A 26241-nucleotide genomic window follows, 5' to 3' on the forward strand; every position below is an offset into this window, starting at 1 on the left:
AGAGCCAGCTGTGATTATATGCTTTTCATATTATGCTTTCAGAAATTTTACATAAAGCGCTGATTTTATGCTAAATGTCAAATCTCTGACATGTGACTTGGAGGGATTTTTATGCTAATTCATAGAGCTTTAATATTCAGATTTTTTTCCTGGGAGAAAAAGGTATCTTGCTTTAGTGTAGATAAAGTCTAACCTTCATAGATAACTGCCCAAGGGCCTTGATTTGATCCCTAGTTAGGTCATATTGTAAGTGTTCCACATAAACACATACACAAAAGAATGTTAGAATATCCATTAATGTTTTTACAGCACAAGTCTTAATAAGCAATTACTGATTACTTCTTGAAATAATTAATATGTAATTAGAGGTATTACTGTGCACATTCATCAGGTTGCTGGGTTTTGTGTATGGAACATATTAAAACTGTATCACAGCTGTTTTTTTATGCACATTGGAATATATTAGGCAAATTACAGGCAAAAGCAAAACCAAGAATATACCGAGCTAGCACATGTGTAAATGTCTGGATCTTGAATTGAAGTCGTGCAAAACCTGACATTAAGGAGAAATTTATAAGGCAGAAATGATTAAGAATCTTTTCAATAGACCTACAGTATGTACATTTGCAAACTAATTTGCGATTTTCTGTGGAAAAAATCAGTAATGTGAATGTCACAAAAATATGATCTTGGATTGGAAGGACTATTTGTTGGAATACTTTTTGTAAGAGGAACTATATCATTTTAGTTTTCTGTTTACAAAATGCAAATGTTTCTCTGGTTCATAAATATACATTTACTGCATTTAAACCCAGTAGTACTGATGTTTTGTTCTTGATTTTATGCTTATTTAGTATTCTCATGGTCATGAAATCTAGTATATTTTGACATATTTAAATACAAAGCAGATATTTTTTAATTCATTATACTGAAATAATTTAATAAACCATAATACAAAAAAAGCCTAAAAGCTTTTATTTTTTATGCAGGTGTAACTGTGGGCTGGTGTTTTGTGCAGCTAGTTTGGAGATTGTGAATATTCTGTATGTGATGACCTAGTGATACTCACCCTCATGAAGAAAGGCTGTCAGTAGCTTGCAACTTTTATGCTGCTTAAATGGGGAAAAAAAAAGTGTTTTATTTTACATAAATGATGGTGTTTAAGAGATCGTGGTTAATTTAGTTAACATTTGTAATAAAATATTTAAGCAAACACTGAGTGTAGGTGGTCTTTAATAAGCCTTGAATGAGTGTTTGGAAATTTTAGAAGTAAAAATACAATGTTACTTTTCTTCACATTATGCATTTCTTTATGTTTATTTTTTTAGCCTTTTAAGGACAAGATACCTTTCTCCATCAGTATCCAAAGATTTCCATCAAAAAGACAAAACAACCCCATGTAAGTGACATTGGGCTCATCATTTTAACTGAGTATTTTAAGTTGACTTTTACTAACTTAATCCTCTTTTTAACCCAGGCACGTAGACTTTTATAATGCTTTGTAATAGTTTAATCACAGTCTTCATTATTGAATATAGGTATTAAGTGGTGCCTTGTATTTCAGCCTGTGATTTATCAGCTTCATAAGAAACTACAATCTTAAGTGCATTTTCCTTTTTTTAACAAAAAAAAAAGCATTCGATATTTTCAGAGGACCTTATTTACTTTGACGTGCTGCCTAATGGAACTCCAAACTGCCATGTTATCGGAGATCTTTTTGTGATCAATTCAAATCCCACCTAACCTGACAGTTGTTCTTTTAAGTAATCATTAAACACAATTCATTTGAAGGTGGTTTTTAGGGGATAATAAGTGTAAATGTGCTCTGTTGATTGTGGGATTAGCACGTTATTGCGCGGCAGGTCTGGAGGGAAGAGACTGGCACCGTGTCTCTCCTCTCCATGCGAGTAGGGAGTGTGGCCAAGGGGTCAAAGAGGTCTCTACACAGTCAGAGAGGCACAGCAGGATAGGGCCGACTGATGGACAGGCCGGCAGATGGAACCAGCCACAGTTCTTGAAGGGAGATTCCTGGCTGTTACACTTAGAAAGACAATTCTCAAACCCACCCTGATATTTTAACAAAACGGCCACACATACTATATATGTACAGTGTAGTGATACTGTATATCACTAAACTGTACATACAGGACATGTGTACAATAGGTCTGTATGCGTTGTATGCAAGGTTCAATTAAAAAATAAAGTATTTCAGAATGTTTTCAACAAAAGTCATTCTTCAGCTGGCTAGAAAGAAATGTAACCTTACTCTAAATGCAACAAACATGTAACCCTAGACATAGAGTACTGTATGTATTTGCCTAGGTAGTAATCTATGTACTGTAGAAAACAGAGGTTTCTGTATTTGTCCTGTTTAAAATGTGTATTCTCTCTTGCCGCGTCATTTGGCTTCTGCTTTAAAAGGCATTTCATGATCGTATGCATATTTCTTTGTGATTTAACATCGGGAGTTGCGTGTTTGGTGCTATAAATACTTCAAGCTAAGAACTCATAAGGCTAAACATATTTGCATAAAAAGCCTTATGTAAACATCCCCCTGCCGCCACCATTGTGATTGTTCTATTTCCATTCATTCATATGTTATTTTCTGTATTATACTAAATTTTGACACCACAATGAAAGTGAGTGAGCCAGTGAAGAGGAATTAATTGTGATAATTTTAAAACCATCCTCAATTGTATTAGAAGCAAAAGCGCTTAGGGATGAAAAATAACTTTTTTGTTATTACTAGTTAAATCATGATTAATATCATGTGGTATTATTTCACATTGTAATGTAGATTAATTGTACAGCTGTTTGAATCTATTTTGAATTTTGTTGAATACTTAAAAACTTAGCATTGAGGTAGTACAGTTGAAAGTAAACAGAGTATTGTAGCTGCACAGCACCATCTAATGGTTGTTATTATATTATTTATGATTGTTGGAGATGGCTTGATCTTTTAGTTGTTATTAACCCAAACACAAATAAAATAGTTAAAAAATGTTTTCTTTTTTATAACCACTGTAAGACCTTATCTGTGCTTTATTTATGCAGACACCAGTGAATAATCAAAAAACACTTCGTGGTTGCTAATTAATCAGTTTGGGATTTCAGAATAATGTTTGCTTTAAATTGAAGATTATTATATTTTCATTTACCTGTTGTAATGTGGTAAAATATTGTCGGATTAGCCTTCAACAAGGAACAAGATTGATACTGTCTTAGTAAAACAGATATCAGATGTAAAACAAATAACTGTCCTGATTTTGGGATATGGATGCAAAATTTACTTTATAATATAAAAATCAAAACAAAGTATTGTATCAAAAGTAAATACATACTGACTAAAGTCATCCAGCAGAGTATGTTCTTAACATTCTGATATCATTAATAATAATTCAAAAGCTGATAATAGCTGTTCATACAGTACATGAATGTGTGAATTCACAGTTTTGATACAGCATGTTTGGATACAGTATCTTGTAACAGCAAAGGTTACATGTATATTTAACAAACAGTCTGTCTAAAATACTATTTTTCCATTACATTTGTTTGAATTTCTGCTTAATCTAAACACTACTTTAAGTCTGCAGGACTCTTTACCATTTCTTAGAAAGCTGCATGAAATTCAATTATCTTGGTTCTTCAGCTTGCTGTAAGAGTGGTTCAGAAAACACTAAGCAAAAAGTGTTTGTTTCTAGAACACACTGAGCATAGTGATGCAGTGGATAGATGGATAGAATCTGAAGAGTGCATTACCTGGGATGCATTCTGATTTTTTCTAATGTAATAAAAATGATATGTACTGTAGTTGGTTTCTCAAAGCACATGGAAATTTCTCAAGATCTAACAGTACAGTTCTGGTTCAGACTCCGAATTCCATTTGGGCAATAGCAGAAAAAAAACTGTAGCAAAAACCTGTTCCCCTGTAGCAAGCGTTAAGACATTTAGAGTCAACCTCTCCTTTGAATGCCTCTTAAGACTGCGTGTATCTTTCCTATCTTAACAGTATCAAGGGTCTGTTCAAAGTAAACAAATCAATATCTCTGATATGAAGGGTGAAAACAAAGGTTGCATTTTTATGATTTTTTTACTAACAAAATGTTTATCCTCTTCTTAGAAAAATCTATCCCCAGAGGTCACATGACCTCTTGCTTCTTTTATATAATATATACGATGAATAAAAATGCCCTAATTTGCTTTTCCCCCTGTGATGTTAACATGCTAACTGCATTTATATAATCAATGTACTTGAGCTCATTTCTTTTCTCACTTGGAAGTGGTATAGAACAATTTTCATGAAACCCCTGACAATACTGCTCACTTAAAAAAACTTCAAATTACGAAAAAATTGTTAACAAAAGGAATGCGAGTCATATATTAAGACACATTCTTAATCTCCAATAAATATGGAAGTACGTCTATTTTTACAGATTTTTCCTTGCACCAATCAAAACAGAAACAAATGTATATTGAACCTTATACATCTGTTCCAGCTATGGGTCAGTGAAGCTCTGTTTTTACACAAACACACTGTTTGAAATAGATGTTTTTGTTTTAGTAATCCTCATCAGCCCCTGTTCAGGAGGGTCCTAACCAACTAAAATGTTCAGAGATTTTACTTCAGGTCTCACTATTCTGATACAAAAAGAGATTTAAGTTTTTGCAAAGCTGATGTTTTGTGCTGATGATTAAAACACCTGAGTGGTTCAGAAGATGTGTGATTATGTGACGTGTCTGTTTGCTAAATACACTGTAAAAAACTTATTGGACTTCCAGATATCACCCATGGGAACTTATGCCCTCCTGATACACAATTGCTTAGGGTTTCTAATTATCTCGTTGGCTTTAGCTACTGTTCTGTTACCATGGTTTCTTATACACAGAGGATTTTAAAGCTAAGAACAGTGCTAACAAAGAACATATCCTTGTTCAATGACATTAGATCATGTTGAACAGGGAAACCTTAATTAAATATACGCTGATGTGGCCAGAAACACAGAGGATCCTGCACAGGTACAAACTTGCACAAAAATGCAAGTTTTTCTCGTTGTTTAGATCATTATAGAGGCATTCCAATAAAACATTTGAGACTGGTGACTGGTGAGTTCAATTATTGAATAAAAAATAAGCAAAAAGAAATACAGCAAGGGATGCTGAAAACTGCTTTCCATTACGTTTTTTTTCTCCGAAGCGTGCCAAAATAAAATAACGATCTAGGTTCCATGCCCTTGTATCACTGTAATTTTATAACCTTACTCTCTACATTAAGAGGCGTTAAAACATCACATTATATAATTAATGTACCCTACTTGAAGTTCAGTTTAGAGGACATCATTACAAAACCATTGATCATCCATTTCAACAGTGCTTCTGTGAGGCTTGTTTTTTGCTTGGCATTTTGAAATCAACAATGAATTAATGTGTCTGCCAAGTGTCTCCACCCCCTCCTCCCAAATTCTGCTTTACCATTGCAGGTACCCACTGCACGACTGAAAAACATATGCAATATTCACGCAACTTTGGTTTTGGACTGCTGTGGAGAGCTGACTGCCTGTTGTGCCAAATTATTGCAAATTAGGTAGTGGTCTTATCATGTGGACAGTAGTCTAATTCATTCCTCTGAACACCAAAGCCAGGGCTGAATGTAGAGGACACTAATATGGAAGCAGCCTATTTTTGTCATGCAGTAGTGTTTTTATATACAAAAAAACCCTCTAATTGCGTGACGTGCTCAGCAAATATAATTATTTTATTACTGAATACCAACCCCCCCAAAAAACGGAATATCAATCTTGCTACGGGACATGTCTTTCCGTTAAAGTTGGCTTTAAGTGTGCTTCACATTTATTTTGTGAGTGTGAGTAATAATGGAGGTTGTCTTTCTGTCTGTCTGGCCTATAAACTGTAGTATACAGAACATGGCTTTTGAAAAAGGTTACACATGATGGAATGCTGTGGGAAGCATATCCTACCATCAACAATCCATCACGCTGTCAATCTGCCCTACCTATATTGCTGCAATTATAGCACACACAAGAAATGTCATATTAAAACGATACAAATATGAAAGTATTTTGGAAGGCTGATAGTCTGCATTATTTGGAAAGTACTGCAGAAAAAATGACGTACTGTACCGCATGTGTCAGTGCAAGCTTAACACCTGTGTCTGCCTTACACTTGGAGAGAGACCATGTCTTTCCATGAAGCTCTAAAGCCTGTTTTGTTTGTTTTACAGTCACCATTTTAATCTCCACAAATCACTTATCTCTCCTGAAGGATATCAGGTGTCTCAGTGTGACAATAATAACGTCCCTAGAGGTGTTAATTGATTTTGTACCAGGGTAATTTGGCGTCCTGCAGCTTTCACTTTATGGACTTACTGGTGTCATGCTAGGTAGTATTACTGCTAATGAACAACACAAACTCACTGTGACCTCTGGAGGAAGATGGGATGATTATGAAACATAGCCTGCAAAGATAAATAGGCTAACACTGTTTAAAGGAACATTTAATTAGTCATCTGTGAGACAATAATTCCTTCCAAGTTTCACACAAATACCTACAGAAATAATAGTGTGCTCCTTTTGCTTTCATAACCCAGACTCTATATTGGTTAAATAATGTATGTTATATTTCACTCATAAATTACATCATGAAATAGCTTCACTCTTCTAATTTATATCACAAATGGTCTCAAAATGAAATATATTGGGTCCTCTGTGTGTCATAGTTTTGATGTGCAAATTTTGCATGTGGATGATTTGATAAAAATATGAATTGCTGCAATGAAACAATTAAAATATGAACTACTACTGTTAGAAAGAATCACAAAATTAAATTTCAAATGATATCAAAGGAGTTATTTTAGGTTATTTAATTAAATTGGGATGAGGAATAGAATAAAGCCCCAAGTGTCTGAAAATTATAAGAGAGACGATGAACAATCAACAAGACATTTACAGTATATAAATGAAACTACTGTAACAAAACAGCAAAGATCAACTTTTTGCTCGATGTCAGGACAAAAGGGCATCCTGTGTTTTGAAGAACGTGTGCAAACATTTGGTAAATGTACACAAAACTGTACTGTGTCATTAGTAGAAGCTCTGAATCATAAGATCACAGTCTGACAGACTTTCAAACACACATAATGTTAGAATGGTATTGCTGTTCCTTAATGAGGAAGATGCCTTTTTATTTCCTGTGCTTTTGGGGTTTTGTAGTACGCATCCATGGTTCTTAATACATTAAGTGTATAATTACTACAGATATTACTGGGCTCTTGTTGAAAAAGAACATTGAAAGCTTGTTAGCTCTTGATGCAAAACCCTGAAGTTATATATGAAATATATTGTCTAGGGAAGAAGTTATCAGGGTCATGAGCAGTCCATTTTATTTCTGTGAGTTATTATGAAAGAAAGGGAGGAAGGCATTGAATTCACAAACTGTTTACTCAGTTGAAGAGTGCCATTTTAGTTTGTATTGGGATGCATACATAATGCATTTAAAAATTAAAAAAAACTTTCATTTATCCACACATTCTACAGAAACTGCTGCATTACAATGAACTTGGCAGAGAGTGGTCAATAAAAGTAGAGCATGACAACCTCAAGCTGTTCTTCTTCCTTCAATAATATAACAAACTAGGCAGAACAAAAGATTAAGAAAGCATTATTGAGTCTATCTCAAGGTTAGCCTGTGTTGCTAGAGATAAAATACCTACTAGATGTCAGATCAAAAACCCTTGTTCAACCATTCAAGACCTACAGGAGCCCAGGCAGATTTCAGAACCTTTTTAATTGATTTTGTAGTATGTGTGTTCATTCATGACATTTAAATAAAAAGTTGCTTTAAAGACACATATTGTACATGAAATGTGACACAGAGCTAATTCGTATGTTTTAAGAACGAATGGTTTCCTGCACTTAAACAAACAATTATCCAGTCCATTTCTGCAGTGCATTCGACAGATGTACTGTAATGCTGCAGGATAAGAACATGAACACAACAAGCTGCCCTCAGCCGCTGGGCATATAGTAAAGTTCTATACTGTATGTATTCTGCTGCTTTACACAGCATGAAAGTCATTTTGGGCAGATAAACCAGTTGCCAAGCGCTTTGCTTTGATTAAGTTTCACAGTGAATTGATGTTCTTTTAATATGGTATAAATAATTGCAACTAAATGTGGTAAAACATTATCAAATGCAGTATATTTATGACATTTTCCACAGTATTCATTTATAGTGGTGGCCTCTACACAGACATACAGTGGGGCCACAGAGCTTTAATTGTCCAAACTGCAGTACAATAATTAAAGAGAAGAGAGAAAAAACAGTGAATTTGTCTGCGAAGTGTGGAGGATAACTTCTAGTTATGTTCATGGCTTTTCTCTGCAACCCAGGTCCTTCTGTTGCCACAGATGTCTTCAATAAGTGACTAATATTGCATTGATCTTGACTAATTAAGTCATTGATGGATATGAGCATAATATTGAGAACTCAGCTGGCAAGTAAACAGGATGACTCTTTAGCAGTCTAAAACCAAGGTTGGAGACCCCTTGTATATAACTTCTGAAAGAAAGAGCTTCAGCAAAGTTAAGGTCTTGAGGCAGAGACAGTTATTCATTTTTCCATGCCTTGTCTACACAGGTGATAACAGATAGCTTTCAAGTTGAAGAGAAACTCATCATTAGCAGCGACTTAGGAAATTTCTTGTTTCTGCATTTAATTATAGTTTCCTTTTGAACACTGCGCACTGTAAGTTTGATTAATTGCTTAGCAGTGTTGTTGACTTTAGCCTCTTTTCTGAGATCATCTAATAAATATCCTGAAACACCTCACTCTTAGTTCAACACGAAATGCTTAGAAACATGATAGATAAAATGAATGCCTTAAAAGGTTCATGTAGAGGATTGTGTCATATTTATTTAACTTGCGAATGCACTGTAATGAAAAGATAAATATTTTTATTATTATAATATGAGAAACCTTCAATAGTCTTAAACAATGAGTCTTCTATAGATAATTATTTCCATGTCAACTGTATCATTTGCACAGCACAAATGGGGAACATGATGAATAGGGTGGATTAAAACATTTTATACAGTACAAGTTCAAAATAGGACAAAACTGAGGTCATGTCTCAGTCACTTAAGCCATCTTGTCCGACTCACAGTATTGACTGAAATCTTACTAGGCTTTAGTTTGGATAGATTAGTGAACCAGTTGTTGTTGCTGCTGGAGCACACAATGATTAGGTAATGCCACTTTTCTCTTTTTGTAGAATAGGGGTGTTTTCATTGAACTGGTTTTGCCATTGAGTTGTACGATTTGAGCAAAGCTTTGGATCCAATCTACCAATAAATATTCAAATTTGTATGGCTTCCCACAGTCTCAGAAATATGCTGTTCTCTGCTTACATTCTTATATCCTTTAATAAAGCCGCTAACCCAACAATACTGACATTGTCCCTGTTTTCCACCAACTCTTCCTGTTACTGTGGTGGCATGAATATCAGCTTTTTGCATGAATGTCTTCCTTTTGTCACGAAGCGTTCTTTCAGGACCCTATGCAGACAGCACAATCGGGGGGGGGGGGAGTGAGGAAAACATGGGGATAAAGGCATGCAGGGGGGCTGGAAGGAAAACAGGGGGCGTGTCCATGGTGCACTGGTGTTCGGGGGGAGGTGTGGCTGAGGCAAACAGTCCAAGGGAGTCCGAGGCAAATCCATAGCAAATGTCCAAGACCGGGTAATCCATCCTGACAGACAAACAGAGTTAAAAACCGGAGCGGGATCCGGCAGAGGGTCGGGGGAATAAAAGGGGGTAACGGGACCAGACGCCCCCTAATCCCGGACTCAGAAGGTCAGAACGCCATGATGAAGCCTGTGCCGTCGAGTTGCTCCTGGAGCAGGGTAGGAGGAGGGTAGGCGGGTAGGCTGGCTTCCAGGCGTCCATCTTCCAAAGCTGAGCCCAGACTGGTAGCAATGTCTGGCTTTTATAGCACGCGGGGCAGGAACCGGAGGCAGGTGTGGGAGATGAGTATCAAACAAGGAAGGGCTGGAGCAGCCTTAAGAGGAGGGGTTTATGATCATGACACCTTTGGTCTTGCATGATGCACAAGGTCAGGGTAGCGGGTGTTGTGGTGCTTATACTGACTTGATTTCCTGCAAGATGTTGTTTTATACCTCTACAGCTCCTTAGTTTCCCAGTGGGCAAACTGTGAGCAAATTGCCCATTCCATTGCAAATGAATGAGATAGGCCATTTGCCCACAGGAAACTTTTCTTGTCTAATATCCATGTCAAGCTCATTTTCATATGTCAGGAATTAGCACTGCCAGAAGTATTTAAAAATATAACATAGGCCTAATCCTTTTGACACAGCATTCTTATGAGAGACTTTTTCTTAATCTAATGGGAAAAAAACAACTTTTTCAGTCATGCCTTCCCAGCAGCAAAGTGTTCCTAATAACATCCAACCTTATATCAACCTCCTTTCCATCTATTTTCTGCAAGTTAATAATTATAATAATAAAAATTTAAAAAGAAAAAAACATGAAACCACTAACGCCTATAGGATTGCTCCTCATATTTGAGCATCCCACGTAGTAATTTGGGGTCAAATGAAACCAGATGCCTTAAAAGAAACTCTTGACTGCCACTTTTTTTTTATTGGAATGGAGAAAAAAAGGGGTAGGTGGTTTTACACATGCAGTGTAGGAGTTGTTGGATCTGAAATGCCCTTTTTTGACATTTCATAACCAGCTTTTTTTTTCTTCTGCAACAAAAAAGATTGATAGTTTTGCTTGCCCTGATCTCAGTGTGGACTAAACAGTAAAGGTCAGTAATTTGAGGTGAGAGTCTTGATATTGACTACAGAAAGCTTCTCGTTGAGGAGCCTATTGTAGTAGAAAATGCAGAGCTCCCCCCAGCACCTTCCCTTTTCTCTTTGTGCAGACAGAAAATGTCACAGTATTTCATGCACGTTCGATGGTGACTGCTCCTTGCATCATTATAAATAACCAGAGGAAATAAAGTAGTCTGGACAAGTGACTGATTTCTCATTTCCACTGCTTAAAAGTTCACTGCAGTTACCAGGCACACAAATTTCACTTACGTTACCTAATCCTTGTTTCTAGTTGCCATTTCCTATCATTGTATTTAATTTAAGTTTGGGGGTGCTTACATTTCCTGTACTGTTCACATTTGTGTCTCTGCAGTATTTGTCTTACGCCCACCTATTAATTAATGTCCCCCATTTGCTTTAACTAAATGGTTCCTTGGTTTTCTAACATTAGCAAGTGAAAACCTTCAAGGATGAAGGTCAGGAATCTTGTACTTAATTAAAGGAAAACAAACTTACATTTTCCTTTTCCAAACAGTGTTATTAGCGTTTAAGTCAAACTTCATGATTCATTAAGAAAAGGAAATTCAATCGAGCTCGACAGATGTAGAGAGCTGCGAGCAGTGAAATGTTTTTTTATGCAGTTGTTCATTTGGAGGAAAGTTATTGATTGTGTTTATAGTGAGCTGAACATCAAAATTATCAGGGGTTACAACGAAAACTTTGTTTTAAGTTCCTTATGCAGGAAGAATAAAATTGCTGTTCAAGGTCAAATGATTTTTTTCCCATCTGTAGATGCTGTCTGAGGAGGGTTTGCTATCAAGGCCAAAGTCAAGGTGTTTAGATCAATGCCTTTCACTTTATTGTGCTCTTTGCAGGTTATATCCACTGAAAATGACTTTTCGCCTCTTTTCAGAATGAAGACTTAAATATTACACAAGTATCAAGCATGTTTTTCTCTTCTAAATATGGTCTGAATTGTTTTGGATAATTTAACTAAAATATAAAAGAAATAAAGATGGGCTTTTTTCAGGACATACTATTCATTTTCTTTAAATGTAAAGCTTTCTTTAAATAGATTTTTAAAAGTACAAAACCACCATAGTTTACTTCTTTTATTTCTGCTGGGATGTGGATCACCTAGTTCAAATGATTAGTTCATACACAAAAATGTGTCCTTTCAAATTCAAAACTATAAATATTTACTTTTTAAAATAATCTTTCCAAAGCCACTATGGGAAAAGTAAAGTATTTCATTAGCAGAACATGAAGAGACTATTTGCACAAATTACTATGCACTCTTATTTATCCATATTATTGAGGATTAATTTCTGGATGTAGTAAACATCTACTAGATCAAAATAGATCATGTTTTTAGCCCTTTATAGAATTTAATATGTTGGTGTTACTAAATTATATTTTTATTCTCAAAGTATTTACTTTGTATTAACTTTGGTAAAACTGAAGTCAAAGAGACGATTGCTGAAAATGATAATTAATCAGATCTTCTTTTTTTTAGCTCCAAAGAAGTGCTCTTCCAGTAGACTACCTCTGAATCTGAAGGAGTATGTGCTGATTTTTATTTTTCTCTCTATTTCTAAGAAGCTTGTGGTGTGATATTTTTCTTTCCCTAATGAGTGCTAAGTGGCCAATACTTTCTTATGCAGGAAACTTATGTCAAACTAATTAACTTTTAATGAGAGGAAACCAACTGATTAGAGTGTTTTCCTTGGCACATAAACCAATTAATTTTGTGTACAGTTTCAACTGTATACGCTATAGATGATCTATCCTTAGCCTGACTAATGTTGTGCGTGCCTGGCGGTGTTTATTTGACTAAATGCTGCTGTAGCCTATTATAGCCAGTTTGTTGAATAGTCTGTAGTGCCTTACTTAAGGAAGTTGAAAAAGAAAAAGTGCTGAGATAAGAATTTGACTGAGAGGTTTGTTTTATTTTAATCTCAATAATTAGAAGCAAAAGAAATTGTGACCAAAACGAGAAGGAAGCAGTTAACAAAAATATAATTCTTTTCTAAAGTGTTTGACTGGGTGTGGAATGCATGTGAGGTCTGACTATTTGACTACCTCTCAATGTCTCCAGACAAAATTAGAAAATGATGTCACTTTATACAGTACAACAATAAAACCTCTAAAACACAAATCAAGAGAAATTAAATACAGTAGCTGGAGCTTTATAACAACAGATACAAGTGCAGTTCTTCAGAGGGACTTCACGATAATGTAATCAACATATGTTTTCATGTTTAATGTTATATTAGCGCATACTGTATACAGCACTTAATTTTTCACTTTAAGCTCAAGAACTTTTTAATTTTCAAGAAAATGCTCCAGACAAGCTGAAGTATCTTTTAGGGTTAGAATGGTACTGTAGCTAACATGCAACAACACAACTGAAGAATGTGATACAAACTGTTGGCACACAGATAAGGTTTTACTAAACAGCATTCAGTTAATAATAGATGACTGTGTTAAAGCTGTTTTTTTTATTTCCAAAAAGCACTGCCTTCAGTGCCATCCAGAAGAGATCAAAGAAAACCTGTCAAGTGAGGGTCTTTATCGACACTGTGATGATTTTTGTATGATTTGACCCTTTCATACCAGCTGGTCATCACTGCTGGGTTTTTAAAGAGATCAACACTCCAATATGAAGACACTCCACAGAAACCTGTAGCTAAACAGAGGCATGGATTAATTGATGACGACTGAAGAAAGATCACATTTTCATTTGTCACAAAATTCAATGAGCTAGATTGAAAACAATTCCAATATTGATTCACTTTGGATTCTCGTGTTCTGAATGGAAGCTTATTTCTCAGCATATTGCTGTTTTCAAATCTGGTTGCTGTCATTACAAAATAGCAGCTGAAGAGGACAGCACATTTAAAGATTAATATCCTAGCAAGAGCTGTAAAAAAAGTAATTAATGTTCAAAATTAGAACACGATTTCAAATGTAGACATTCATCATCTCCCAATTTTTGTGATTTGTGAAAGACTTAGTTATTCATACTGTAGTTGGGTATGTTTTCACTCCTTTCTTCCCAGTTTGCTTTATTATTTCTATTTCTGCATGTGCTAAAATAAATATTCACGTTTCAACTGATCAGAAACACCGGTAACCCAGTAAAAGGCCTGTCAAGATGGGTTACACCATAGAGGAGTTTAAGACTAGGTAACTTAGTATCCTGCTGGCTAAGACAGCACTCATAGGGGAAGCAGGGGTCTGTTTAATATTCACAGAAATTAAACGGCAGCATCGAGAGTGTGGAAATACTGCTGTTTCATCTCTCAATTACAAAATTAGTTTGAAGTTGCCATGTTAGTACTTTATCTGTCACAATATGGCTCAAGTTTGTCGAAGTATTAAAAACCAAAAAAGCAACTGCAGTTGGTAATGTTTCAAAGAAACCATCCCTTAAAGACTAAATCAATCTTGTTTCAAGTTTATACCCTTGCTTTATGATTAGGGCTCTAGGGGTATATTTGGCTGAAAAAAAAGTCTTTTTGATTTGTCAGAAATTCTTTAGATTAATATGCAGCTGTCATGGCAAAGCAAATCTAGACCTCATTGCAGCCTTTTATCTTTTCTCTCTCACCCCAGGCTGCAGCGTGCGTGCACCTCTGTGGGAGAGGATGTCCATTCTTTTCTGATTGGAGCGCGGTATAATAGGTCAGTCACAAGGCCATCTCCAGACTCTAGATGACTATCCACGCATTCTGCGTAGAAACTGAAGCAACACATCCACACAGTCATTGTTGTTAACACGATGGGGAATTTCATGTCTTGGCCAACACTTCATGCTCTCGGTGTCCATCAGCTTTTTTCTTTTTGTCCCTTGTAATTGACTTAAATGTGCTTTTGAAAGTCCATTTGCATGTATGATCCGGTGCTAATTTGGCATGAAAAATGAAGACTTTTGAGATGGTTCGGGGTTACTCTTTAAAATGACTCTGCTGCTCAACAGAAAAGTGTCACATTAGTCAGCGTCAAAATGTACTGATGCTCCACATCATTGAATTGAACTATTTGCAACTCTTCTGGGTAAAACCTCACAACTGAATTCTAGATTTAATAACATTGTTGAGCACGTCAGTGGTATTACTGTATCTGTGCTGAATGACAATACTTTTGTGACCCAAAGAGAAGTGATTAAAATAATCCACATGAACCTGGTGCAAATTTAATACTATATACTTACTAGCAACTACAGTATATGTAAAGTATACATATACAGTACATATACAAGGTGTTTTTATATATTGTATATATACATTCATGGCAAGACATGGAAAGACACAGTGACATCAAATAAGTAGACACAGCACACTGAAAGAATACCCAGACTGAAGCCCTTTCCAGACACACTTAGCGCAGTTCTTGGGGGCTGGTGCTGGTCGAGAAGCTCCTGCTCAGCGGGCTGTACGACTGGAGCAGAGTTATGATCTCATGACTCTCTTTCTATTTTTGTTTGCGAATGTCAGGGGCACACATGACTGCTTGAGTTCTGGCTGACCACCCTGTTACTAGCCAATAGCTCCAGCTTTCGGGCCATTTCCTCCTGGCATCAGCCAATGTGACATCTGGCAGCTATCCCCAGTCCCTGATTCACACTCCACCAGGTGTTGAAAACTTTGTGCTTGAGGTGTGGCTTCCTGTGGCCTGTACCTGTTGTCACAGATAACAACAGCGAGCTTGTTACGTGACTATCATCGGCCTGCTGGCGTCGGTTTGCAGTACTTGGGTCACACCTCTGGAGTGGCAAGAATGATGTATGTTCTGCTATTTTTTTTTTCCTTTTGGTCTGCAGGAAGAATTTTGATAGCTTGCTTTTATAGAGACATTTTGTGAATTTCGCTCTTTAATGGGTACTGCGTCTGTAAGCGTGTCCCAGGTTTACTGTGCCAAAGCAAACAGATTTACTGCAGACTCGGGAGTGAGAGAGAAATGTGTCACACAGATGTGTACAGTGTCTACAAAAGCCTTCTCTACCTGTTCCCGAGCCTTGCGGTGCTAGAAAGGGACTTGCCGAATTGAAAGAATTAAAAAAAAATATTAGTTCAATAGATATTGTACACCAACAGATTCAATTTCTGAGTTGATATGTTACCTAGTGCAAACCATTTCATGCATTTCAGAATGCGAATGGTGTTCTTCATATTCTCTGTATGCACCCTAGGTTACTCTGGAACTAATAAATACAATTTAAACCCCAAGCCACACTAGGATATCTAAATGGTACATAACTGGAATAAGTAAATTAACATTTTCAACGTTGTACACACTTAAAGGCATTGCTAATTAACACGCTAACATTTTTAAATACGTCTGAGACCAGGAAGGAACATAATCTAAATTCATTACTTCGTTTGAATATGTGTGTATATTTGAAGCACAGTTAATATTGTTTGAGACATCTCCTGCATTATCACACTGCTGAAAAAGACCTATGCTACAGTTTAATGTTCTTTTCCCTGTAGGATTCATTTCTAAAATATGGAAATTTCTGCAGTCCTTAGGCCATGAGTATTGAACAGAATTCACCTTTTTGTTTGAATTTCACATTGACCTATCATGGAGTACAGTGTTTCTGAACATGAAAAGGCTTCATTGACAGGTTCTGTATTGTGGCTGTGTGCAATCAATTTGCCAGCAATTACTTTGTAGTTAAGGCTAATTTAAAAAAAAAAAGAATGTTGGATTATTCAAAGGCTGTTTTTACCGATTTCTAAACAAAATAAAGTCTTAAAAATGCAAGATGAGGAGTTTCCTGGTATTTATTTAGACTATATTAACAAAAAAAAAATTAAATTAAACATTTATTAATGATTTCTGGAAATTTTCTGTTTGCATATTCCCCTCTGGTTGATGTATTCATGGTATATATTTATTAAAGCAGGGGTGTATCTACCAACCAAAAAAGAACGAAAAAGAGAAATTGGTTAAATGCATTGATGGACACTTCATATGAAATTACTTTTTTATTAATCAACTCCCATAATTTTTGACATTTTCTTTTTCACACCGATCAAAAAAGGATATAATATCTTTTATTTTTGTATGTAATAATATATGGATTGCTAATTGCATTACTTTCACCATAGCTTATTCTGACAGCCTTGTATTTACTCAATGAAAACATTTTTTAGTGATTGTATTGCTTTTCATATCTCATTTACAGAGAAAGATACATGGACTCTGTTGCTGTTGAAAAGTATGGTGTATACCTCTCTCGGAGTTATCCAAACTGTGCTTTTCTAACCCAAAGTGAAACGCCCAAAAAACATGGTAATCCGTACCTGTAAATTTACTGATTTCATGCTACTCTTTGACTACAAAAACAAGACATTTGAGCCTATTAATATTTGTTCCACTAGAAGGCGCCAGAGGGACTTTAATGGCCATGTTATTATTGTTTATTTAAATATGTGACCATTATTCCTGGCCTAGAAGTTGTATTTGCAAATATTTATATTGGGGAAGTACAATAAAATAAAACTAGAAAGCATATTATATATATATGAACACATACATAAATATTTGAACTATATATATACATATAGTTCATTATGAAAGGTTGAGGTCCAATTCTAAGGTTTAAAGAAAAGTAAATTGTCCAGCGAAAGAAAGGACTGAATCTGTATCATCAGCCATATCTAAGCGTATTATCAATTCATAACCTTGTCTGAACAAGGAGGGCTTTAATGACAAACCTAAAGTGAAAAGTTCTTATTAAGAAAATATACAAAACGAAATGCACTCCATATGTCAAAATAGACATTACTGTTTTATACATTACCACAGCAACTTGCTAAATGTACATATAATATGCAACTCTTCTGAACAAAAGCATACATCATCGTAATTTCATTACCAAGTCTTAAGAAACAAACTGGAATTTAACAGATGGCTCTAGATACTGTAGTTCAATTTCAAATGTTAAGGCTGCTGTTCCTTCAGTATATGTTTGATACACACCACATATTTTATCTCTTCTTGCCAAAAGAGTATCTGGACTGTCAGGGTCTTGTACAGAAACTACATTTTGGCTTCTTTGATTCTCTTGGCTACAAACTCCAACGTTACATTCACATAAGCATATCCATTTCTTACCTTGTAAATTAAAATCTGTCTCAAAAGGAAATGAAGTGGAACCTTTTACCTTAAAAATCCACAGATATGCAACACATTTCCACAAGGCCTCAAAGTGACCGAGTCAATGGTTTTGATTTACAGATCTCCATCTCACCAGGGTTTGATTAAAAAAGTGTGATGGCTCAGACCTCCATACACGAGAACAGAAACACTAACAGGCTGAATATGTTTGTTTAAGTTTGAAATGGACTTGCTTTAGAATTTGATTTAGAACCTTTGGTCCTGTTTATGATGTAGACAAAGCACATGCCCTGAGGAGCCACAGAGCAAAGATGTGTCAGGGCAACAGAGAAGAAGGCAGGGGCATTACTGCCGAGCACACAAACAGCCACCAGGGGGCAGTCAAGAGTGCCTGGGGTACTGTGCCAGCAAAAGCCATCAAACACACAAAAAGGAAAGAGCAACAGGTAACGGGGGTTTTAGCATAAAAATCGGACCCAGGTCTCTCGTGTTTGTACATTCTGTACATCTCTCTGGGTCTAGCAGCCAATAGTGGAACTCTAAAACAATAAAAGAAAAGAAGCTTTTTTGTTAGTTTTGCTCTATTGCTCATATACATGACTTTCATTTGTATCCACAACCATGACAACTCTAGAACAAGGGGTTTCAGCCTGGAGGGTCTGATTATACAGGGAGTGACAGAATACGGACGTGTCACCCCAAGTCCAGTCCTGCTCTGTGTAACTAATGTCATACAGTGGGTCTGCTCTGACACAGCCGATCTATTGACTTACAATTCTGCTTCTATGATTTCATAACCGGTATTATGATTAATGGCACAGAGGGCGCAGGTTAGGTCCAGAAGTAGGATTATTTGACGTTTACATTTCCACTCAGGGGTGATGCTAAATAAAGGCACAGATCAGTAGAGGATACAAAATCAGTTCAAAGATCCGGAAAGTTCCTTAATATCAGCATGAGCATTATTAAGTCAATCATTCAGAAGTGGAATGCACCTGACACTACCTGGACCAGGCTGTCCCTCCAAACTGGAAAGCCAGGCAAGGTGCCAATGGCGACTTTGAAACAGCTACAGAGTTCAGTGGTGTCCATGGGACAGCAATATTCCAGTCACTTCACAAAGACAGCTAGTATACAATTTTGAAAAAACTCATGAGATATGTTCTTAATTTTTCTCCACTTTTTTTTCCAGAATGACACAATGAGAACAGCAAAAGAGCAACATAACACTGGCCAAGTGAAGGGGAGATCCGATGATCTCAAAGGACATTGCAGAGATGGTATTACACCACTTTCTGCTCAGAAATGGAAAGATACAATGTTCAGTCACAAGGCTGCGGACAGGAGTGACGGAGAAATCAAATCCACATCCCCTCCCCAAAGCCAGAATAGTAACTCTTCGGGTTTGCTGGTCAAAGCCATCAAGCCTTCAAAATCGCATTTGAGGAGTTCAGTGGCAGAAAGCCAAGGAGCAGTCTGTAAGATTTAAATTGCAGCATCATTCAACAGCAAATAAACTACATGCAGCATCAGGAAGGACAAGGGGCAGATATCACTAAAGTATGTTTTATTAAATGCTAATCTGTTAAAACAAGCATCTCAGTCCAAGCAGATATCTGCTTCGTTTCTTTTCATCTTTGCTTTCCATTTCATACTGTAAGTCTCCCTGTTTTTTATGTATCTGCTTATAGGGAAGATAGGCCAATCATTAAAAAAGCAGTGCTTCTTTTTCGGCACGTACTGTAGTACACGATCGGAAATACCAACAAATACCACACGTGTTCAGAGTCCACGGCCTCAGACGCATGAACCCAGGTGCTGAAGTACTTTCCTTTAAGAGTACCAGAGACATCCAGAGGCCATCCCCCCCCTTAAACCTTAAAATTGCATTTATAGTCCTTCCAAGATGAAGTATTCCTAAAAATATTTGGAAAAAAAATGTTTTAGTATGTAAACTGTGTCTTAGAATAGATGTGGAATGTGTACAGTAGGTAAGTTTTAAAATAAGAAAATAGGCAGATCAATGTCACAAGAACATTTTGTGACTTTTCAGTCCTTTAGAATCATGCAAAGAGCTACAGATAGAAATGTAATAGTAGTTCAGGTGGGGAGCTGCGTCGGCATGCGCAGGCCGCAAGGGATCAAGGAAAGGTTTATTCCATGCTGAAAAGAGAAGGAGAGAAACACAACATTTCGGCTGTGGAGCCTTCTTGGGGTGAAGAAAAGAGCTGAAGAAAGCTCCACGGCTGAAACGTGTTTCCTTTCTTCTCTTTTAGGCATGGAATAAACCTTTACTTGTTCCCTAGAAATGTAATGCAGTATGTCAAAGTTAGTTGCTTTTCAGTAAAGCTGAACCAAACCGAGTCACCATATGTCTTTGCTGACTTCTAAGAGAAGTAACATTGATCTTATCTAACTACCGATTGTCTGTAGTAGAGGTGTTAACTTTTTCACACAAGCATGACACCAAGGGTGCAAATGTACTTTAATTAGTGCAATAATAAAGGGGTGTTGTTCAATACACAACTTCAGTTTTTCCAATGCAAATTATATCTGTTTCCTTTCGATGCAAGTTACACGTTTTTATTGTAGATCTATTTTTCTGAACTTCCGGTAAAAAGCAACAGATCTGAAAAACATCTCATGTAAGTTGTTTTAGCTAAATGGAACAAGTCCACAAACCTTGAAGATATCCCTCTAATATCAGAGGCACTTGCAGAAATCACAAGATTAAGAGGTTTCCATTTTCTGGTACACTCTTTAATTGTTAATCACTATGATAAATATCTGTGGTTCCCCATGAGAAAGTAAAGAACATTTTTTTTTCTTTGCTGGAGGTCTTTCATCATGACATCATTGAAAAGAAATAGAAAGAACTTTCAGTACCATACACTTCAGCCAACATCACAGGCATTGGTCTAACACAGACCCAAGAGGCTAAGACACATGATTATGAATAACATTAATCTTAAAAAAAGATCTACAGCTTAGTGGTCTTCTGTGTAAGTTGCTCTTAGTTTCTTCCTTTTTGCCAGAGTTTATTTTTTTAATCTAAATTAAAAGCACCACTTGCATGGATTTTTAATGTTACTGCAAAACATATGCAAAATGAACAATTCTTGTTTTATGATTACCATATTTTGAAAAACAATTACTGGTTTAATAAAAACCGAAAAATCCAGTTTCATTATAATCAATATACTGTACATGTGTGGATAACTGTATTTCAGACAGTTGTTTTTTAGCATCTGAAGAGCTATAAATTAATATTCATATCTGAATGAGAGGCATTAATTAGCAACACCACAACACATCCAAGTACACAACACAAAATCCAATCAAACGTCCTGCATGTGATTGTTTTACAGCAAATTTAAGTACTTTGGTCGGTCAATACGTATTTTATATTTACGTATTTTGAAGTTCGTGGATTATTTTTGCTTCAATGGCGCCATCTAGTGGCAGCGTAATGTAAAGATAATTGGGGCGACATGGGAGCAGGCTGGTCTGCACCTCGCAGCTCTTGGACCTGGGTGTGATTCCAGGGCTTTGCCAGGTGCTTCTCCTTTCTCCCACTTTCCAAATATTAATCTATGTCTCTGAATCAGGGGTTTCCACCTGGAGCCCCAGTACATCAGGCTGTGAACAATTCCTAAAGGCCTGGAACAATTTATCTACGGTCAATGAAACAAGTGGTGTGTCCAATCAAGTGAATTTGAAGTCGTTTGGAACATAATTAGAATATCCTTCAGCCCTTGAGTTTCCTTCATTGGTACATGACTTGCTTAATTCATCGATTGCTTAAATAAGTGTTCATAATCTTTAAATAACAGGTGATTTGGGGGACCTATAAAAACGTGCGGATCGGAGGCTCTCCAGCACCGAGGCTGGAGATAGCTGTGCTAAATTCTCCCCATGGTTGTGCACCTTGTGATGGTCTGACTCCATGCTCAGGATGAAGCCCTGTCTTTAACCTCCTGATTCTGGGACAGGCCCGGATTGGCCTTAACCCTAATCAAGAATAAAAGCTGTTTGATAATGGATAGATGAACAGTGAGAATTAACAGGAATATTTCCTTCAGTTCACTTGCACGTATTTCTGTAAGTGTGCTCCTTTTTAACTCTTTTTAAATTTACTAAACATGGTGAATGATTTTTCTTTGAGGTCATAGTGTAATGTACCTAGGACGTGTATTATGTTAACCTGCTGTAAAAAGAACTGTGTACTGTTTGTCAAAATTCAGCCCTTATAGTTCTAGTTCTCAAATTGGCCGATTTTGAGTCATACAGTATATTATTATTAGTAGTAGTAAGTATTATATCCATGTGTCAATAATTTTGGTCAGCATTGTAATAAAGATAAGTCCTCTGAAGAAAATGTCCTGAAAAAGTCAGTGATCATATGATTGATATCTTTGCAAAGTGAGTCTACTGCATACAGTAGTTAAAATCAAATGTTCAAACCATATGCCATGAGTCTGGTGTCTGTCCAGTGAAATCTTACATTTTTATTTACGATTTTATAATTGCCAGATAATTTGAGGTGTCATGTGGGTTACAAAATGGGATATTTTAGTAACCCAAAGGTTTATTGCTGTCACATTTGCAAATAATTCAATTCTAACGTTTTATACAAATACAGCTTCTTTTCACATTCTCATATAAGAAAACCTGAATTACAGTATTTAAGTTCTCGTCCGAAACGTAATAATTACGACTGATGAGTCTGTGCAGGCTTTCGTTTACTTTAATAAGCAATAGTGTTTTAAAAATACAGTGTAGGAAAGTACTACTAGGCAGATGGATGTGATTGCTGTGGTTATAGCAACTGGGACATTGGGCAATCTAATTTGTGGATTGAAATACTAAATAAGCCCAGATCAAGTGGCTGTTTGTACATACAAGATAATGAGAGAATCTAAGGATACATTATTGGCACCCTAAAAATCCCAAAGGATTTATAGATGTAAATGACTGACCTGAATTGTCTATGAAGCCTAAAACTGTGTACTGTATGATAGAATGTAGAGAAATAATGTGAATGTTTTGGATGATTCCTGGGTGAACTGATTTTTTGTGGAGGTTTAAAAGAATACATGGATATTTCATTTTATGTGGAAATTTGTGACATGTAATTGTGTATTAATTTGTATTTCATTATTCACCGGGTTTATCCCATCATGTAAGGGTCTTATTTAGATGGTTGCTGTAAAGAGAGAAAATGTGTAAGCGGTTAAGTTCTTTGACAATAGTAAGTCTTTGGAATCATTTATTGTTTTTCCAGCTGTGAGTATATGGAGACCAAATAAGTAATCATACTTTTATACAACCCCATTCTTTAAACCAGGCATAGGCCAGAGAAGCCCCAGAGGCATTCTTTCTTGCTGGGGCAGGGGGGTGGGGACATAGAAATCTTTCAGCAGGATCAGACGACAGTAGAACCATGAACCCTGGCACTGCCAGCAGTGTAATCACTCCCATTGAGTCTGCTAGATCCCCAGAAATTGTGTTGGGGTTATTATTTGGTCAATGGATACGTGCAGAGGTTTTCTGTATCGCCATGAATTTAACATTGGACCCCTCCAATAAACATGTTTACATGACCAGTCCGTGAAGCTGCGCCTTGTGGTTTCATTATTAATCAAAGAGGAAAACTAAAAACAAAACCAGAAACATACAGTGGGAAATAAGAATAGGTGGTTACATATGCTTACATGTCTATACTGTATACAGTACCTAGAGTACATGTATGAAATATTCCATGTCTTTTTCTAAAGAAGCACATTATAAAAAAGTCCATATTGGACTTAAAGTGCCTAAATTCCAAGATTGTTTATTTAGCATGCTTGATTTCTCTGAAGGGACTCTGTACAGCTTACAGAATTCTTGCCACGGAGCTGATCGTGGAAAGTGAAAGAAGCCGGCCAATCCTGTCTTTGGATTAATATCACTCTCTTGAGGAACAACGCAATCTTTCTGGCTGTAACAAAAAAGAAAAGGGAGGAAAGAAAAAACATCTGGAAATATAGTTTTCACATGCCCTAAGTGCATGAATTCTTTCAAATAGGTCTTGGCATAAAATGTGCCGTTCAGCACTTTGTCCTGGCAAGTTCCAGTGTTAAAGAGGGCTCCTGTCAGTGTTCAAGTAAGTGTCGTATAAGAGAAGAGAATGGAATAATGAGTGGGGACATCTTAATCCCTGCAAAGAGATTAATGAATATTAGTTATCAGTCCTACAGTACATACTGTAAGTATCATGGCATTCCTTAAAAATTACAGAAGAGTCAGGAAACACATATTTAACTACTGAGCTCAACTTTGAACTCAACTAACATTTTCAGAATAATGTACTTTTAAGACTCACCTCAAAATGAAAATTGACAGGAAGAAAGGAGGTAGAAAACCTTAAGTTACCAACAAGGATAGTAAATACACAGAAAAAAAAACCCATGCATACAGTAGACGTTTTTTAAAATCGTTTTTTCAAAATGGAAACCATAACAGAATTACCAGGTGAGCACGCACAAAACAAAAAGAAAGAACCAGATTCATTTATTTTTGGGGGATGGTGCTTTTCAATCACCTAAAGAGACTAATAGGCGTACTTACACAGATTTGGTCTGCCGTCAGATTATTATTTTCTAACTGCTTGATCCAATTCAGGGTCGCAAGGGGAGCCAGAGATTATTTTGGCAGGGATGGCTACACTCCGGGACTGGACAGCAGTCCATCTCCGGACGAACACAGGCATGCACGCATTCACACCAGGGCCAATTTTCCCAGAACCTACCAGTACATCTTCAGACTGTGGGAGAAGACCATAACTCCCTGGGGAAACCCACAAAAACACAGGCAGAACATGCAAACAGAATGCAGATATCACCCCAGGTCCTGAATTGGATCCAGGGCCCCAGTGCTGTGAGACAGTAATGAGAGAGGGCAGTAATGAGGGACAGCAACGAGAGAAATTAATCTGAGTGAAGTATCTTGCTCAAGGGTACAACAGTAGTTTCCCCACTCAAATGCATTCACACATGTCTTCTCATCATTTAAAGGAGCATCTTGAATTGAAATTATTTTAGGTGGCTCCACAGACCATTAATTCTGCGTTGAAGTCAATGTTGAATTCAAAGTCAGTGCTCCACATAGTTACTCTCAGACTGCCAGAAGGAAGCATAAAGCATACGAGAACACTGCAGATCAACAATGTATGTAGATAATCTAGATAATTAAAGCCAGATGAAGCACACATGTGAAAACACAGAAGTCTTAGATGACACATGTTGTACAGTATTTGAGGAATCACATCAGTTTGCACTCCCCAGCGTGAGTTTCAGCTTGTCCCAGTCTTTATTGCTGAGAATTGTAAGAATTATGATTTTCCTGCGTAACCAATTTCCAGACAGTGGTAAAGGTTGAGTCAGGCGGTTGGAAAGCAATTATCAATTAAAGGTTTCAGATGCTTTTTTTACATCTGGCACTAGGCAATAGAGAACAAGAGCTCGTACAGTATAATGGCCCACGAGGTGGCGCCGAATAATAAAATATACTTCATTGTTAACACTACAGTAGGTTTTCTTCACCGCATCACGCCTCACTAAGAGTTTTAAGTTAAAAGTAAAATTAAATACGCAAAAGAAAAATAAAACAGATACATAGATTTGTGTTCCCAGCATCAGATTAGAAACAGATTTAGACTCTTTTCTAAAAAAAAAAAAACAACAGACTTCATTTCCAAGTATTACAATTGAATCTGATAATTTTGGTTTTCATTGGTAAAACTAAAAATTAGTCATCGCGAACACTTGGTGCGCGTATTTGTTTCGCAGACATTGAGGAGAAACAAAATGAAAAGGCGTCGCGGCTCGGTGCAGTTGCAGAGATACAGAGACACCGAGAGATAGAGCATTAGTTCCGCTTCCTGAGACTCACGAGCTGGAGGGAAACCCAGCAATAAAGTCGAAGAGATCACTGTGTGGTGTGCGCTGCAGAGAGGACCGCTGCGCTTCTGGGCCATTTTTAATGTGAAAAGCGAAAGCAGATCGGTGGTATCTTCAACAGACCATCCCGAGTACCGTACTGATGAAGAAATGGCAGCGGAGTCGACCCGGAGATTTACCAAGAACCTGCTGAAGCCGGGGACAGCGGCTGAAATCAGGCAGACCGCGTCACACGCTGTCAGACACTCCAATGTCACGGTGAGTGGAAAAAGGATCGTGGATTTGGCATTAGTGCAGATGTGCTGCGCTATGTATTTCGGC

At 36.8% G+C, this 26241-nt stretch overlaps 2 protein-coding genes across 3 annotated transcripts in view; both read left to right on the forward strand.

The window, feature by feature from the left end:
* LOC107079114 (uncharacterized) overlaps positions 1 to 19575 on the forward strand; it is a 79214-nt gene extending 59639 nt beyond the window's left edge. For both annotated transcript variants that reach the window (XM_015361021.2, XM_015361022.2), the window contains exons 5-10: positions 1329 to 1399; positions 12366 to 12411; positions 14468 to 14536; positions 17046 to 17152; positions 18257 to 18426; positions 19173 to 19575. In XM_015361021.2, the coding sequence (XP_015216507.1) occupies positions 1329 to 1399; positions 12366 to 12411; positions 14468 to 14536; positions 17046 to 17152; positions 18257 to 18426; positions 19173 to 19469 (760 nt within the window). In that variant the 3' untranslated portion in view covers positions 19470 to 19575. The remainder of the gene's footprint in view (positions 1 to 1328; positions 1400 to 12365; positions 12412 to 14467; positions 14537 to 17045; positions 17153 to 18256; positions 18427 to 19172) is intronic.
* A 6195-nt stretch (positions 19576 to 25770) lies between these two features.
* dock10 (dedicator of cytokinesis 10) overlaps positions 25771 to 26241 on the forward strand; it is a 103455-nt gene continuing 102984 nt past the window's right edge. Inside the window, exon 1 of the mRNA XM_015360997.2 lies at positions 25771 to 26178. Coding sequence (XP_015216483.1) covers positions 26071 to 26178 — 108 coding nt within the window. The 5' untranslated portion in view covers positions 25771 to 26070. The remainder of the gene's footprint in view (positions 26179 to 26241) is intronic.

This window comes from Lepisosteus oculatus, chromosome 13 (genome assembly GCF_040954835.1).
Source record: "Lepisosteus oculatus isolate fLepOcu1 chromosome 13, fLepOcu1.hap2, whole genome shotgun sequence".
Classification (NCBI taxonomy): Eukaryota; Metazoa; Chordata; class Actinopteri; order Semionotiformes; family Lepisosteidae; genus Lepisosteus; species Lepisosteus oculatus.